General features: G+C 52.1%; 2 protein-coding genes across 2 annotated transcripts in view; both read left to right on the forward strand.

Moving 5' to 3' along the window:
- The window catches only part of HYDIN (HYDIN axonemal central pair apparatus protein), a gene marked incomplete at both ends in the record, with an annotated part of 102,579 nt that extends 96,523 nt beyond the window's left edge, over positions 1-6,056 (forward strand). The window contains 9 exons of the mRNA XM_079541219.1: positions 125-283; positions 415-695; positions 990-1,209; positions 1,578-1,790; positions 2,254-2,417; positions 2,727-2,877; positions 3,275-3,505; positions 4,240-4,464; positions 5,568-6,056. Coding sequence (XP_079397345.1) covers positions 125-283; positions 415-695; positions 990-1,209; positions 1,578-1,790; positions 2,254-2,417; positions 2,727-2,877; positions 3,275-3,505; positions 4,240-4,464; positions 5,568-6,056 — 2,133 coding nt within the window. The remainder of the gene's footprint in view (positions 1-124; positions 284-414; positions 696-989; positions 1,210-1,577; positions 1,791-2,253; positions 2,418-2,726; positions 2,878-3,274; positions 3,506-4,239; positions 4,465-5,567) is intronic.
- A 912-nt stretch (positions 6,057-6,968) lies between these two features.
- VAC14 (VAC14 component of PIKFYVE complex) overlaps positions 6,969-14,578 on the forward strand; it is a gene marked incomplete at both ends in the record, with an annotated part of 52,054 nt that continues 44,444 nt past the window's right edge. The window contains 3 exons of the mRNA XM_079541612.1: positions 6,969-7,072; positions 11,821-11,971; positions 13,947-14,114. Of these exons, the coding sequence (XP_079397738.1) occupies positions 6,969-7,072; positions 11,821-11,971; positions 13,947-14,114 (423 nt within the window). The remainder of the gene's footprint in view (positions 7,073-11,820; positions 11,972-13,946; positions 14,115-14,578) is intronic.

A 14,578-nucleotide genomic window follows, 5' to 3' on the forward strand; every position in this document is an offset into this window, starting at 1 on the left:
AGACGAAATCCAAACCCTAGAACTCCAGCCAGCCAGCATGGCTTTCCTCATCTCTCCTCCCCAGCCTGCCATGATTTGGTTTTCCTCCTTTCCTTTTGTTTCACGCTGATCCCTCCTGTCTCAGGTGGACATTGTGGAACCTCAAGGGAAGGTGGTGAAGCTGGGAGCCCTCTCTGTGGGGCAGACGGTGAAGAAGATTGTCACCATAGCAAACAATAGTGTTGCCCCTCTCACTTTTAAGCTCTGTGTCATGCCCACTGTGCCAGAACTGCAAGAAGATGGGGTAAGGCCACTTCCTTCACTAGAGAGCCCTTAGGGGAACCTACAGGAGTACCTGTAGGTACCCATGAGCTGCTTGGGATGGGAGCTAGCATTAATTACAAATGTGTGCTGGCCTCTCATTTCTTTGCACAGGTTCTCTGCTTGCACCCCAACAGAGAATTAAGTTTGAAGCCCAAAGGAGACACCTGTAAAGTGGAGGTGATCTTCTCCCCAAAGCGCCGCATTCAGCCGTTCACTGAAGAAGTGATGCTGGAGAGCAGCGGGCTGCTGCGCTCCCTGTTCATGCTGCAGGGCTCCTGCCAGGGGATCTGTGTCAGCTTGGACCAGGAGCACCTCAGCTTTGGAGCAGTGGTGCAGCAGAGCTGCACATCCCAGCGCGTCACCATGCGGAACACGGGCGACATTGGAGTCAAGTAATGTAAAACCATGACTTGTCTGAGTGCTGAGAGCTGGGCTGGGGGTTGGATGGTGCTGTAGCTTGCCTGGGTAGTTCCCTTCTGCTTTGTTGGAGAGCTGTGCAGTCAGGCCCTGGCAGTTATCAGGGATACACTCAAAAGCACTAGGGTGCAAGCTGAGTCCTGCCCAGCTTAAAACCTCACCACACCTGAGATCCTGTGGAGAAGAGTACAGTAGGTGTGGAAAGAGCATACTGCACTCACAGCCTCCCCATTGCTAATCTTTTCTGTACTTCTGCTTTCCTTTGCAAGGTTTAAGTGGGACGTCAAGAGCTTCGAGCCAGATTTCTCCATCAGCCCCGCCAAGGGTTACATCTCCCCAGGAATGGATGTCCCCTTCGTGGTGAGCTTCCACCCGTCGAAGCTGAGCCCCTCTATCCAGTCTGAGGGGCTGCAGTGCTTCATCCAGGGCAGTGAGCCACTCTGCCTTACTCTGGCAGGGTGCTGCATGGAGACCCCCATCATCAAAGAGGTAACAGCAGCAGTGCTGGGTTTGGGTCCCTCTTATCCCATCACACCTCTTGCAGGGTACAGCCTGGGGGCCCCTTACCTGCTCCTCGTTTTCCTTCTCCTTCACCCAGCGTGAGAAAACTCATTCCTCTTCTTTCTCTACGAACAACCAACAAGATTGACTCCAAAAGCTATGGCACAAATGGACATTCGGCAGATGACTTTTCCTAAAATGCTTCTTACTGTGCTTCTTACTTAGAGATGGTCTAAGACCCTTTTTCAGACTTCTGCCTCTTCCTTTGATCTCTCTGCAAGTGGGTGAGCAGGTGCCAGCCCTGTGGGAAGAAATCCTCTGTCCAACCAAGCATGATCTGTGCTCCTCCATTGCAGACGTTGATTTTTTCATGCAATGTGCGTGAGAAGCACAGCCAGACCATCCTCCTGTCGAACCCAAGCAATGAGCCCTGGGCCGTGAAGCCTGTCATTGAGGGTGACCACTGGAAAGGGCCTGAATGCATCCACCTCGAGGGCAATCAAAAAGACAAGCCATACAAGATCACCTACAAGCCCCTAACCATGAGCTCTAAGAAAGAGAAGCATCAGGTATGTGAGCTGAGCCAGTATGCTGACTCTCCTGGCACAGCCCTCATGGCTAACCCTGCTTTGGGCAGGATGTTAGACAAGATGGTCTCCTCTAAACATGAATTATCCTAAATCCTATGTTGGGCACCTGCCCATTGCCCTGCTCCTTCTGGCCTTACAGCAAGCCAGAACTGAAGCCCAGAGCAATAAGGGAGGCCAGAGATCTCCCGGGTCAGTTTCCAGGGCACTGAGCACATCTATACCCTGTTGGGATTGCATGTGATTGGTATCTCCTTAACGTATGATATTCATATTTAAAGCCTTACATTAAGAGTCCTGAAGTTTTCAGTTCTTCTGGAAGCAGAGGAGATGCCACAGAGGGCGTTTGGTGTTGGCTCCTGAGATGAATACTGTGCACAAAAGAGCCAGTAACTGCTCTGGGCTGAGAGCAGGAGAGCTCACAAGCCCCATTCCTTGTCTCTAGGGCTCCATCTTCTTCCCATTGCCAGATGGGACAGGCTTGTACTACCTCCTGCAAGGATCTGCTGAGGGCCCAAAGTGCTCAGGGACCATTGTTCGGGAGGTGCCATGCAGGACTCCCTACACTGAGCTCCTCCCCGTCTCCAACTGGCTGAACAAACCGCAGAGGTGAGTTGGGCCCAGGAGGTCTCTTCCCATCAGCAAATCCTGCAGCGGTGCAAGGAAGGGCTTTTTGCTGAATGGGAGTCCTTCCAGCAAGCTTTGCACTCTTCTTGGCCGCTTTCTGGCCACGGATGCCTGTGGTCACACTGCTCACATTCAGACCCACCCTAGAGCACTTTTCTCTAGGCCAAATGGGTACTGGCTCCCTCTGCCCGAGGCAGGGAGGAGGAGCAGGGGCTGTGGCGTACCCCCAGGTGATGGGTATCCTATGGGGTTCCTTCCTTCCTACCCTCACTGCCTCCTCCTCACCCGCAGGTTCCTTGTGGTAACAGAAATACTTAAAGCAGAGGACGTGGAGCATAGTTCTGTGCTGCATGGGCTGGAATACATTGATGTGCCTGGCTCCGGCAAGAAGGACTACAAGCTCACATTCCTCTCCTACAAGGAAGGAGTCTTTAGCACAATGGTAAACGTAGACACCAGGCTGCAGGGTCCTTCCAGGAGCTGTTTTGCTGGCTGAGAAGCCACATGCTTCTTTCCATACCTCCACGTGCCCAGCCTGTAGGTCCCAGGCAGACACCAGGCACCTCCCCATGCACTCCTTGTGCTGTCAGTCTTGGCAGCCCTTGAGGGCTGCAAAACACAAGCTGGTCAGGACATAGGTGAGGTGGAAGCATTTTGGAGATTGCGAATGGGAATACTTTGCCCCAGTCTTGCACTCTTCCCATGCAGTTGCTCATGGGCATCTGCGCAGTGTGGGTGCTGATCTGGAGAGGTCTTTGGGCTGGCCTAACACCCCTGGTGGATTTCCGTGTGCAAGATGACCAGAGCTTCCTTTTTTTTTTTTATTTCCCCTGATTCAGGTGACCTTCCTCAATGAGGTGACCGAGGAATACTTGTTTTACATGATCACTTTCAAGGCCACTGCTTCAGGACCCATTGGCACTGTCGAAGTGAGAGCGGCTGTCCGGCAGAACGTGTCTTCCACCATCAAGGTGGACAACCCTCTTGCTGCCCCAGTGGTGTTTGACATAGATTGCAAAGTGCCTGACATCACTGTTCCCCCACATTTCACTGTTCCTGCTCATTCAGAGGTAGGTGCAGAGCTCACCCACTGCACTCTTTTCAGCCTCTCTGGGAGCAGGTGCTCTTTGAAGGCGATGGCCCTATGCTGGCCAATATGGGGCTGCTCTCCAAGGATAACAACTCCAACTTCTCCCACCTGCTAATAACTCAAAGGGGAAGGAGTGAATGACAATATCTCCAGTGGGAATTGCCCTGTCCTGATGTTTTGTCACATTGCCTCCTGAGATATGCAAACCCAGAGTCCCAGAGGCCATCCTGCAAGCGTGACTGCCTTGCATCTTCTTTCCGTGATTGCTCTTCCTTGGGCCAGGTCCCTGTACTGGGTCAGTTGGGTCTCCCATCTCCTCACTAGCAGTGTGCTCAGCTGTGTCAGGCTGCCAGCTTTGCTGAGAACTGCTGGAAACACATTATAAAGACAAAATTAGGACTCTAGTAGCACTGAAAGAAAAGCACGTTGTATGGAGTGGGGGTTTAATTCTTGTTTCACAAGAAAGCAGGGGTGTGGGGAGAGGGGGGGCTGCATGCCAGCCAGTCCTTTCTAACTCAAATTTGATAATGTGTGAGCAGAGCGAGGGCACAGCTGCTAGAGCTTGCTGAAGCAGGGATGATGGGTGAAGGGCTGGTATTTGGGCTCCTTTGGGTTCTGTAGGTTGGGCTCCCACCCAGCACTGCGTGAGCACACCTGGGACTGATTTCCCCATCCTCTGCCTGAGCTTGTGGCTTTTGCCTCCATCCTTCCCAGGCCAATCTTGTCTTTGAGTACCAGCCTTTGAAGGTAGGTGAGAGCACTGGGCGCCTGATGCTCCATAGCAGTAATTTGGGCTCGTGCTACTACGAGTTGATCCTGAAAGCCACGATTAGCAAGCCAGAGAAGCCACTGTACTTTTGCACTACGCTGGGCTCTAACCAGACCATCACCACCAAGATCATGAATTACAACCGCCAAAAGACAGAATACATCCTCCAGGTGAGCGTGCTGTGCTCTTGCAGGAGGGAGGAAGCCCAGCTGAACAGAAAGGCTGGGAGGTGGCACCTCTGGATGGTGCCAACCCTCTCTGTAAATGGATCCTGATCCTTCAGCTTTGCCTGGCATAGCTGAAGTGGCCATGAGAGCCTGGTGGGTCTTTCCACCAAAGCTGGACCTGTCCTCATCTGGACTGTCCTTACTCACAGACCCTCTCTACTGCCCTTGCTGGAACTGCTCTTGCAGATCCCGTGGTGCCTGGATTTTCACCTTGCTGCCAGAGCTGGGACTTTAGATGTCCCAGGCCTTGCTTGGGTGCAGGATTATTCCTGCTGGGAAGATTTAGGCAGTCCCTGTTTAGGAACAACGTGGGGGGGGAAATGTGATAGGCAAGAGAAAGTATGGGGAGAAATACTTGAAGGGACTAGTGGGTGACAGCTGGATGTGAGGCAGCAGTGTGCCCTTGCAGCCCAGAAAGCCAGCCAATACCCCGGGCTACATCCAAAGCAGTGTGGCCAGAAGGACAGGGAGGGGATGTGTGCCTCTGCTCTGTGAGACCTCACCTGTGTCCAGATGAGAGTGCTCAGTACAGAAAGACACGGACCTGTTGGAGAGCATCCAGAGGAGGGCCACAGAAATGACCCAAGGGATGGAGCACCTCCCTACAGGGACAGGCTGAGAGCTGGGGCTGTGCAGCATGTGGAAGGGAAAGGCTGCAGGGAGAGCTGAGAGCAGCCTTCAGCATCTAAAGGGGCTGTAAGAAAGAAGGGGGCAGGCTCTTGGGCAGGGTCTGTTGTGATATGACAAAGGGAAGGGGGAATGGTTTCAAACTAAAAGAGGGGCGATTTAGATTGGATATAAGGAAGAACTGGCACGGGCTGAGCAGAGAGGTAGTAGCTGCCCTGTAGACACCCAAGGTCAGGCTGGGCAGTGCTCTGATGGAGCTGTGGGTGTCCCTGTTAGTTAGTTGGACTAGATGACCTTCAAGGGTCTCTTTGTACTAAAGTGATCCTATGATGCAGGGGGAGCCTTGCTTTCTCCCCTGCTGTTCCCTCTGAGCTCTGCTTTTGTGACACCCCTCTGCTTGTCCCTCCTGTTCCCTACAGACTGACTGTGCTGATTTCCAGACGGAGAAGACCATCAGCATGCCTCCTGCCTGCCTGGGGGGCTCGGAGGTGAGCGTGGAGGTGATCTATGAGCCCTGCCAGCTGGGTGAGTCCCGGGCCACACTGCAGCTCCTGGGCCCTTCAGGCAGGGAATACAGCATCCCGCTCTTCGGCCTCGCCATGCCCCCCAAGCCGCAGGGCCCCTTCCTCATCAAGGCCGGTGGCAGCACCTCCATCCCCTTCAAGAACGTCTTCCCCCAGCCCACATCCTTCAGGTACAGCGTGGAGAACCCGGCCTTCACCGTGAGGGCCACCGAGACCCTGCGCCCCAAGAAGACCATCTTCATGGCTGTCTCCTTCGAGGGCAGCCCGGACGGCACCAAGACCCCTGTCAGCAGCCGGCTGGTGGTCTCCTGCGCCCAAGCAGGTGGCCTGGGAGCAGGCATCTCCTGGGTGTTCTACCTGCAGGGGCTGCCCCTCGAGAAGTGATGGGGTTGGAGGCGTCCTCTGCGGGCACAGCACCGGCTTGAGGGGTCTCGTGGTGCTATGGTGGGGTCTGTGTCACGGCTCGGAATAAAGGCATGGGCAGAGCAGAGTGCTGTGGGGGGATGCGGATATCGGAGAGAGATTTGGGGGTCCTGGTGGACGAGAAGCTGGACGTGAGCCAGCAGTGCTTGCAGCCCCGAAGGCCGGCTGTGTTCTGGGCTGCATTAAAAAAGGGGTGGCCAGCAGGAGAGGGAGGTGATCGTCCCCCTCTGCTCGGCTCTCGTGAGGCCCCATCTGCAGCGCTGCGTCCAGCACAGGAAGGACATGGAGCGCTTGGAGCGGGTCCAGAGGAGGCACTGAGATGAGCAGAGGGCTGGAGCTGCTCTGCTGTGAGGAGAGGTTGAGGGAACTGGGCTTGTTTGGCTTGAAGAGAAGGCTGCAGGGAGACTTCAATGTGGCCTTCCAGTGCTTGAAGGGAGCAGATAAACAGGAGGGGGAACGGCTGTTTGTGAGGGTGGACAGTGATAGGACAAGGGGGAATGGTTTTAAACTGAGACAGGGGAGGTTTAGGTTGGATATGAGGAGGAAGTTTTCCCCCCAGAGGGTGGTGAGGCACTGGCACAGGTTGCCCAAGGAGGCTGTGGATGCCCCATCCCTGCAGGCATTCGAGGCCAGGCTGGATGTGGCTCTGGGCAGCCTGGGCTGCTGGTTGGTGACCTGCACACAGCAGGGGGCTGAAAAGAGGTGAGCGCTGTGCTCCTTTTCAGCCCAGGTCATTCCGTGATGCAGAGACTGGGGGGCGCTCCTCCGCGCCGCGTGGGGGCGCCCTGCGGCGGGGCGTGGTCACGTGATGCGGGCGGGCCGCCGGTGGCGGCGGGGTCGGGCGGTGATGGTGGCGGCGGTGCCGGCGCTGCCATGAACGCGGAGCGGGACCTGGCGCCGCTGGCGCCCAGCGTGGTGCGGGCGTTGAACGACAAGCTGTACGAGAAGAGGAAAGTGGCGGCCCTCGAGATCGAGAAGTGAGAAAACGATGGGGAAAAACCGGGGGAACGGTGGGGGTGAGGGAGCGGGGCTGTGGGGCGGCCGCGGGTCCGGGAGGGGGACGGGGGGGAACCGTGCTGAAAGCCGTTTGACCCCGGGTAAAGGGAGTTTGCTGGCGCTGCCGCGCGTCCTTTAGTTTGTCAGTGCATCTCCCCCGTGTGTCTGAACTCCCGTGCTGTCACTGCGGGCGCTGCGCTGCTCTGTGGCCGTGCGCGGGAAGGACCTGCCCCCTTCTGCACTGCCCCGCAACGTCCCCGTGGGATGCAGCCGACAGCGGGCTGAGCACGAGGCAGCGGTGTGACCTTATGGCCGAGAATGGTGTCCAGAGGTGCAGTGCACGGATCGCGGCCAGCAGGGTGAGGGAAATGTTCCTTCCTTCTTCTCTGCCCTGAGGAAGGCGCGTCTGGAGCTCTGCGTCCAGTTCTGGGCTCCTCCGTTCAAGGCAGACAGGGAGCTGCTGGAGGGATCCGGTGGGTGGCTAAAGAGATGAGCGGGGCCTGGAGCCTCTCCTGTGTGAGGAAAGGCTGGGAGTCCCGGGGCTGTTCAGCCTGGAGAGGAGATCTTGTCAGTGCTTATCAGTCTCTGAAGAGTGAGAGTCCAGTGGATGGGGCCGGGCTCTTTTCAGTGGTGGCCAGCAGCACAACAAGGAGCAACAGACACAGACTAGAGCATAGGAAATTCCATAGGATCACAAAGAAGAACATCTTTAATGTGAATCATAGAATCATAGGATCGCTCAGGTTGGAAAAGACCTTAAAAATCATCGAGTCCAACCACGACCTAACCATCCTACCCCAACTCTAACAACCCTCCACTAAATCACATCCCTGAGCACCACATCCAAACGGTTTTTAAGCACATCCAGGGATGGTGACTCAACCGCCTCCCTGGGCAGCCTATTCCAGTGCTTAACAACCCTTTCTGTAAAGAAGCTTTTCCTGATAGCCAACCTAAACTTACCCTGGTGCAACTTGAGGCCATTTCCCCCTCGTCCTGTCACCAGTGACAGAGGCTGTCCAGAGATGTGATGGAATCTTCTTCTCTGGAGATATTCAAGGCCTGTCTGGATGCTTTCCTCTGTAACCTACTGTAAGGAACCTGCTTTATCAGTGGGTTGGACTGGGGGATCTCCAGAGGTCCCTTCCAATCCCTATGGTTCTGTGATTCTGTGAACCAAGCAGCCCTGCTCTGACTTGTTTTGCCCCAGCACTGTGGCTTCGTGGTTGGTTTATACCAACCAAAATCAGATTTGGAATTTGCTGATGGAGCCAGACACCCAAATTGCAAAGGCTATCAGGATGAGGAAGACAGAGTCCAATCCCTTTTACAGACACGCGGATTTAGCTCAACCTAGACTAGTCACAGAATAGCACTGCACGTGTCGTTGTTGTGCCTATGGTGTTGTGTGGGGAACTCGCTGCCTCAGTGCAGGTACCTCCCAGCTCTCTGCCCCGTAATGTGGAGCAGCTCCTGCTGTGTGCAAACTCCCTCACACTGTGTACGTTGCTGTTCAGCGCCTCTTGCTTCCCTAGTTCACCCCTGCGCCCTTTAAACTCAGAGGGGTCATAAAGTCGTAGAATGGCTGTGGGCAGAGATGCCAACCACTAGATCAGCCTGCCCAGAGCCCCTTCCTGAGCCTGGCCTTGAATGTCTCCAGGGATGGGGGTACCCACAGCTCTCTGGGCAACCTGTTCCAGTGCGTTCACACCCTTTAAGTGAAAAACTTCCTCCTAATATCTAACCTTCTGTCTCAGTTTAAAACCATCCCCCCTTGTCCTATTACTATCCACCTGCATAAAAAGTCGGTCCCCCTCCTGACTCCTGGGATATACGGTTTTTTTCATTTCAAACCAAAACCCCACTCTGTTCATTAAATCCAGGCTGTAAAGAGATTCCCTCTGTGCTGCCAGGGCTTGCTGCATTCTCCTCGTGGTGCTGGGTGGGACTGGGAGGCAGAGCAGTCAGCCTGGGATCAGCATTTTGTGAGAGTGGCACCAGCTCTGGCCATTACCAAATTCAGCTTTGGGATGGAGAAGAGTAGATGGGCTTTGTGGTGCCTCCAAGGAGAAAGAGGGCAGCAGCTCTGTTCACAGCAGGGTGCGAGGAGGCCATAAATATCTCCTGTAATGATTTGCCTCTGCTAAGCAGTAGGTGATGGGAGAGCGATGGCCAGCTAGAAGCGGGCAGCATGAGGTCTCCAAGCCCCTCAGTGCCTGTCTGGCTTCACGCAGCTGAGGCAGGGTTAGTGCAGAGCTGAGACTTGAAAGGAGGGCCGAGAGTGAGATACCAGTTGTTGGGGTTGGCCAGATTTGGTGCAGCAGCAACAAAAAAGCATACAGAGTTTGGCGTTGGAAATCTTTGTGCCTTCAGCACAGGTTGAAGTGACGATAATCACATAGGCTGAGATGCTGAGGCGTCTGTCCTCATCCTGTACACAGGAAGTCAAAAGAAAAGGAAAAAAATTCTGTTGCATTGGCCGGGAATCGAACCCGGGCCTCCCGCGTGGCAGGCGAGAATTCTACCACTGAACCACCAATGCTCCAGCTGTGTGCAGCTGCCTGCGCAGCTGGTTTGGCCCGGCGCTGCTGGGGGCTGGTGGGGCAGGACCTGCTTCAGCGTGCATAGAAGTGAGGGGTTTTTGGTCTGTTTTTTTAATTAAATAGGCATATGTGATCTAAAACATAATGACTGGGGAAAAAAAAGTGAATCTTAGTCTGTGAGGATCCCTACGCTCTGTTCGTCTCTCCATCTTGTTAGACCACCTTTATACCCGAGTGACGTCCGAATCTCGACCTGCTCCCCATAACCAGCATCTTGGGGTTTAGGAGAGGTCAAATAATGGTATCACAATGAGCGTCTCGTTGTTCCTCCAGGATTTTCTTCACAATCTGCACCTGGATCTAAATCCTCTTCCTTACCAACATGCTAAGTACCAGTAACCAGGATGGACTTCATCTACTGTAAAGCTGATACTCCAAAAGTAATTTATTAATTATGATCAGCTAGTGCTAAGCAAGGAAATAATACATCTCCCACCTCACTGGTGAATGACTTAGTTGTCTCTGCAGTTAGTTTCCCTCGCAAGACAGAACCACTCCTATCCTATACACAGCTATTTCACTTCCATCTTCACAAATTCCTTTCCACAATTAATTTTCTTCAATTCACCTTTGCTGTTTCAGGCAGTGTAGCGGGAATCTCGTTCAAGTGTGCATGTTTAGATATGCCAAAGTGAAAAAGAAATGTTCTTCAGGGTCTGGGATCTCTCATAATTCTTCATAAAGATATGGAATACATATCAGGAGTTGCAATGTTTATAAATTAATAGAGAAATCTTCAATACATTCTGTCAATCACCACAAAGGCAGTCTAAATCTGGAGTTCAATAGATAAATATATTGGACAGCAATGTGTATTAAAAATCATTGAGGTAGTAAAGGGAAGGATGAAAGTGCTGGTGTTGATTCATCCCAGTTATGCATGTGTACATAGTCATGCTTTTAGAAATTTCATTATTCCATGCTGTTTTTCTTTGTGTAATGAATGCTGGCCTTGGGATGATTGGAGGCTCCATAACAGGTGACTGATAAGAACTGTTTTCTTTTTGTAAATGGAAGATATTGGAAGGTGTACTGGAATTCAACTAGCAGAGAACATGAACAGCAGTTGAACGCTGCACAGAAACGGAATCTGTCCGTGTCTGTGCTCCAAAAACAAACCATTGAACACGGGAATCTATCTGTACACATTTCCAATAGGTGAAATGGCTTACAGGGAACGTTCTTCACATAATACTTCATTAAGATGTGAAACCCTTGCTAGGGGATACTATGATTGCAAGAAATTTGCGTTTTTTTCCAAGACTGACTGAACAAATGCACAGAAGGAAAAGCCACTAGAGCTATTAAGTGCAAGGACAAGACATTTAATGCATATTTAAACATCTATATACATGGCAGTTTCAGAAGTACTGTGGAAACAGTGCATTAACGTCAAGCAGTTAGTGAAGCAGTCAAACAGTAGAGTGACAACACTGGAAAACCAAGGAGAAAAATTAATCATTGCTTTTCTACAGAGGAGCTTGAATGGTGTGCAGTACAGAACAGCTCGGGGGTAAGCACTGAATAGCAAGGATAAAAAATATCAAATAACTGCTGATTCACTGAGCGCTGTCTGTCCTGGGCTGCAGCTGAGGTATGGTGGAAGAAGAATATGTGACTGTGTCGTTAAAAATACATAACATCATTCAGAGGGTTAAATATAAACTGCACGGGCAGCCTTGTTTTTACCATTGGCAACTTCAGATTTGCTGCTCACTTTCAGGTATGTCAGGTTTTCTAAAGAAGCAGCCTAAAGCTCATGAAATGCCACCACGTGGCAAAACTTAGCAGACCTCTATTCCCAACAATCTCATCCAACCTCTTTCACTTAAAAGTAATAGAATGACTGGTGGAATACAGCAGGTTTCTAACGTGTACCTATGCTCCAAAGCATGGGTTTTATTTCTGCATTTGGCTCATACAGCTCAGTGCAGGGGGTATTTGCGTGAGGTCAGGTGGCTTCTTTTGTCTCTCAGTCCCTTGGGAACGGAAGGAATCCTCCCCCTGGCCTGGTCTCACCTTCTGTGTAAAAGCTGCTTTCTGGCAGCCGCAGGGAACCGAGCCCCCAGGTGCTTTCATCAGACAAGATCTGTGGCTTCCCATGTGTTTTCCTCTTCTCTCCCCAGGCTGGTGCGAGAGTTCGTGGCTCAGAACAACACATCTCAAATCAAGCATGTGATCCTGATCCTGTCGCAGGAGTTTGCGCTCTCCCAACACCCCCACAGCCGGAAAGGGGGACTCATCGGCCTGGCTGCTTGCTCCATCGCCCTGGGCAAGGTAAATGTGGGTGTTTTTTGGCTCCCTGTAGTGGGAGAGGAGCTGTGCTCCACGTGGGGCCATTGTGCCAGGGAAAGACTGGGGCTGGCTGCTCCCCAGCTGCGTGGCATCCCATGTTGCAGTGTGACACCAGGTTGTGAATGAGATTCCCCAGCGGATCCAGCCACGTGCTGTGAGCACTGGAATGCTTTCTGGCCTGGGTCAAACCTTGGCAGCTCCCCAGCCTTGGTGTCAGTGCATTTGTGTTTCCAGCTGATGTGTTTTCAGTGAGTGTTGCTGCTGAGCTGAAAATAGGGCTAGGCTCAGCAGGTTGCAGCTGAGGTCTGGTCCTGTTCAACAGTCAGCTGAAGCCAGACTCTTTCTTCTGAAGTGTAAAAGCAGAATATATCTTCTGCTGACAGCTGGTGACACTGTCTCCACTTCTGCATGTGCAGCTGGTTACCCAGATGGCAAAAATTGGGTATGACTTGATATTAATGGAACTTACAAGAGGCATAGCTCAAAGCAGGCAGGCAGTGTGAGGTGTAAAGTTGTATTAGCCTAAGTTATAACTTCCTATTGATTTGGTAGAAGATTTCTCTGCTGAAAGCATTAATCATTCAGCCCAGCTCTGGAGGTGTTACATGGCTGCCCATTGTGCTCCTCCTGCCGAAAGCTGACTGATTTCCATCCCAATTAAGAGCTTCCTCCCTTGCTTACCTCTCATTATAAGGAATAAGCTCAGTAAGTTACCTCTGGGGCTAGGCCAGTGCACACAGATCCCTGCTGAGGGGAGCAGGGACCCTGTGGACTCAGAGCTCCATTGGGCTTTTCAGTTAAACCACATGGTTCATTTCGAAAATGGCTACAAGGGAAGGAGTCATTTGGGTTTCTAGTAGGGCAGACATAAAGAAAGCACGGAGCTTAGGAAGAGCAGACTGTCTCAGAAGCACTGCAAGGTGTATTTTAATTTGGTTAATCTCCTTCTAATGAGAGTCACAACCATTTGAAACAGACACTCTGAAGCATGATGATTAACAGCCTTTAAGCTGATGGCCACATGCTTCTGAGCAGTGCTCCTTTGTCATCCTGTTGTTAAAAGTGCAGAGTCTCTTTGCACGTCACTTCTCTCTGGGTCAGCAGCACTCTGTTCAGCCCATAAAGAGTCCCAGAGGTGTAGCTGGGAAGCTTAACCCTGCTTTGCCTTCTGCACATCACTGGGACAGGGCAGCTTGTGCTCTGAGGAACTGGAGGAGTTGTGTTTGGGGCCCTGAAGGGCTCTGATAAAACTTTGAGCTGAACTCCTTAATCTGCTGGTCTGTATATTGTTGATTTTCTTGCCATTTCCTTTGCTAGGTGCTTGAGAAATGGCAGCCTGATTGCCCCATGCTCTGCCTAGCGTGGCTCTTTCAGGAGGACAGACTTCAGCATGTAAACAACAAGCATACTCTCTGCAAGAGTGGAGCTGCACTGTCTGCTCTTGCCTGGAAAGCAGAGCTCCAGTTGCTTCAGCTAGCAGCTGTGTCCAGCTTAGCTCCAGGAGCTGTGGCACCTGTCTTTAAGCAGCTGCACGTACGAATGCTGCCTGTTTTCTGGCAGCTCAGGTCTTGGTGGAGTTGGGTCTTTCTGGAGTGAGTGCTGGTTTTCTTTGTGAAGCCTCTATTACCACATCCTTCCTGCTGCCCAGCTCCGGATGGTACAGAGAATAACCCAACAGATGTGGCTCTACTGAGCTGCTCCTCCTTCTGGGAGCTGTGTTGCTTTGCTCAGTTGTGAGGTTGTAGTTAGGGCTGGTCTGTTGCTGTGGCTTTACAAGAAACCAGCACCTACAGCAGTAGCAGTAAATACAAATGGTAGCAATACTGGGCCAAGCATAGGCCACCACGGGCCTGAATTCTTGCACCATACCCTTGTGCTTTATTCCAGGATCCATGGCAGTGCCATCTCTGTCCTCTCGCCATGGTTCTCAACTCACCAGTCTCCTTCTGTCCATCAGGACTCTGGGCTCTACCTGAAGGAGCTGATTGAACCAGTGCTGACGTGTTTCAACGATGCTGATAGTCGGCTGCGGTACTATGCTTGTGAGGCCCTCTATAACATTGTGAAGGTGGCCAGAGGCTCTGTTCTCCCACATTTCAATGTGCTCTTTGATGGCCTCAGCAAGGTAAGAAGCTTCCTCTAAGACCCCAGGGGTTTTTCCTTTCCTTCACTGGAATAGTACATCTTGTTCTCTAGCGCTGTTCTTTCCAGGATCAAAGAAACCAAGTAGTCTGATACCATCTTTTTAAGGAAGCTGGTCTGCTTTGACCAGGCACGTCTGAAAGTCTGCACAAAAATGTTTCTGCAGCAGCGTGCTGGCCTTGGTGTTGGGGATGCCAGACTTCACTGTAAAGTACCTTGCTCTTGGTTTCCACCTCCAAGATGCATTTTTCTGCTCCTTAGTCGGTGGTGTAAGACACTGCAAAGTGGCTCTGCAGCACCACAGCTTTTTAGTCATGTGGGGTCAAAACCATGTCTACAGTCACTCCTCTGTGCAGCTTATCTTGTTTTTGTCTGCCACAACATGGGCGCTGACACGTGGTAACCTTCCTATGTGGGAAGGTGATAGGTGCTTGGCATCCCCCTAAG

Source organism: Tetrao urogallus (assembly GCF_951394365.1).
Source record: "Tetrao urogallus genome assembly, chromosome: 12".
In the NCBI taxonomy this organism is placed as follows: Eukaryota; Metazoa; Chordata; class Aves; order Galliformes; family Phasianidae; genus Tetrao; species Tetrao urogallus.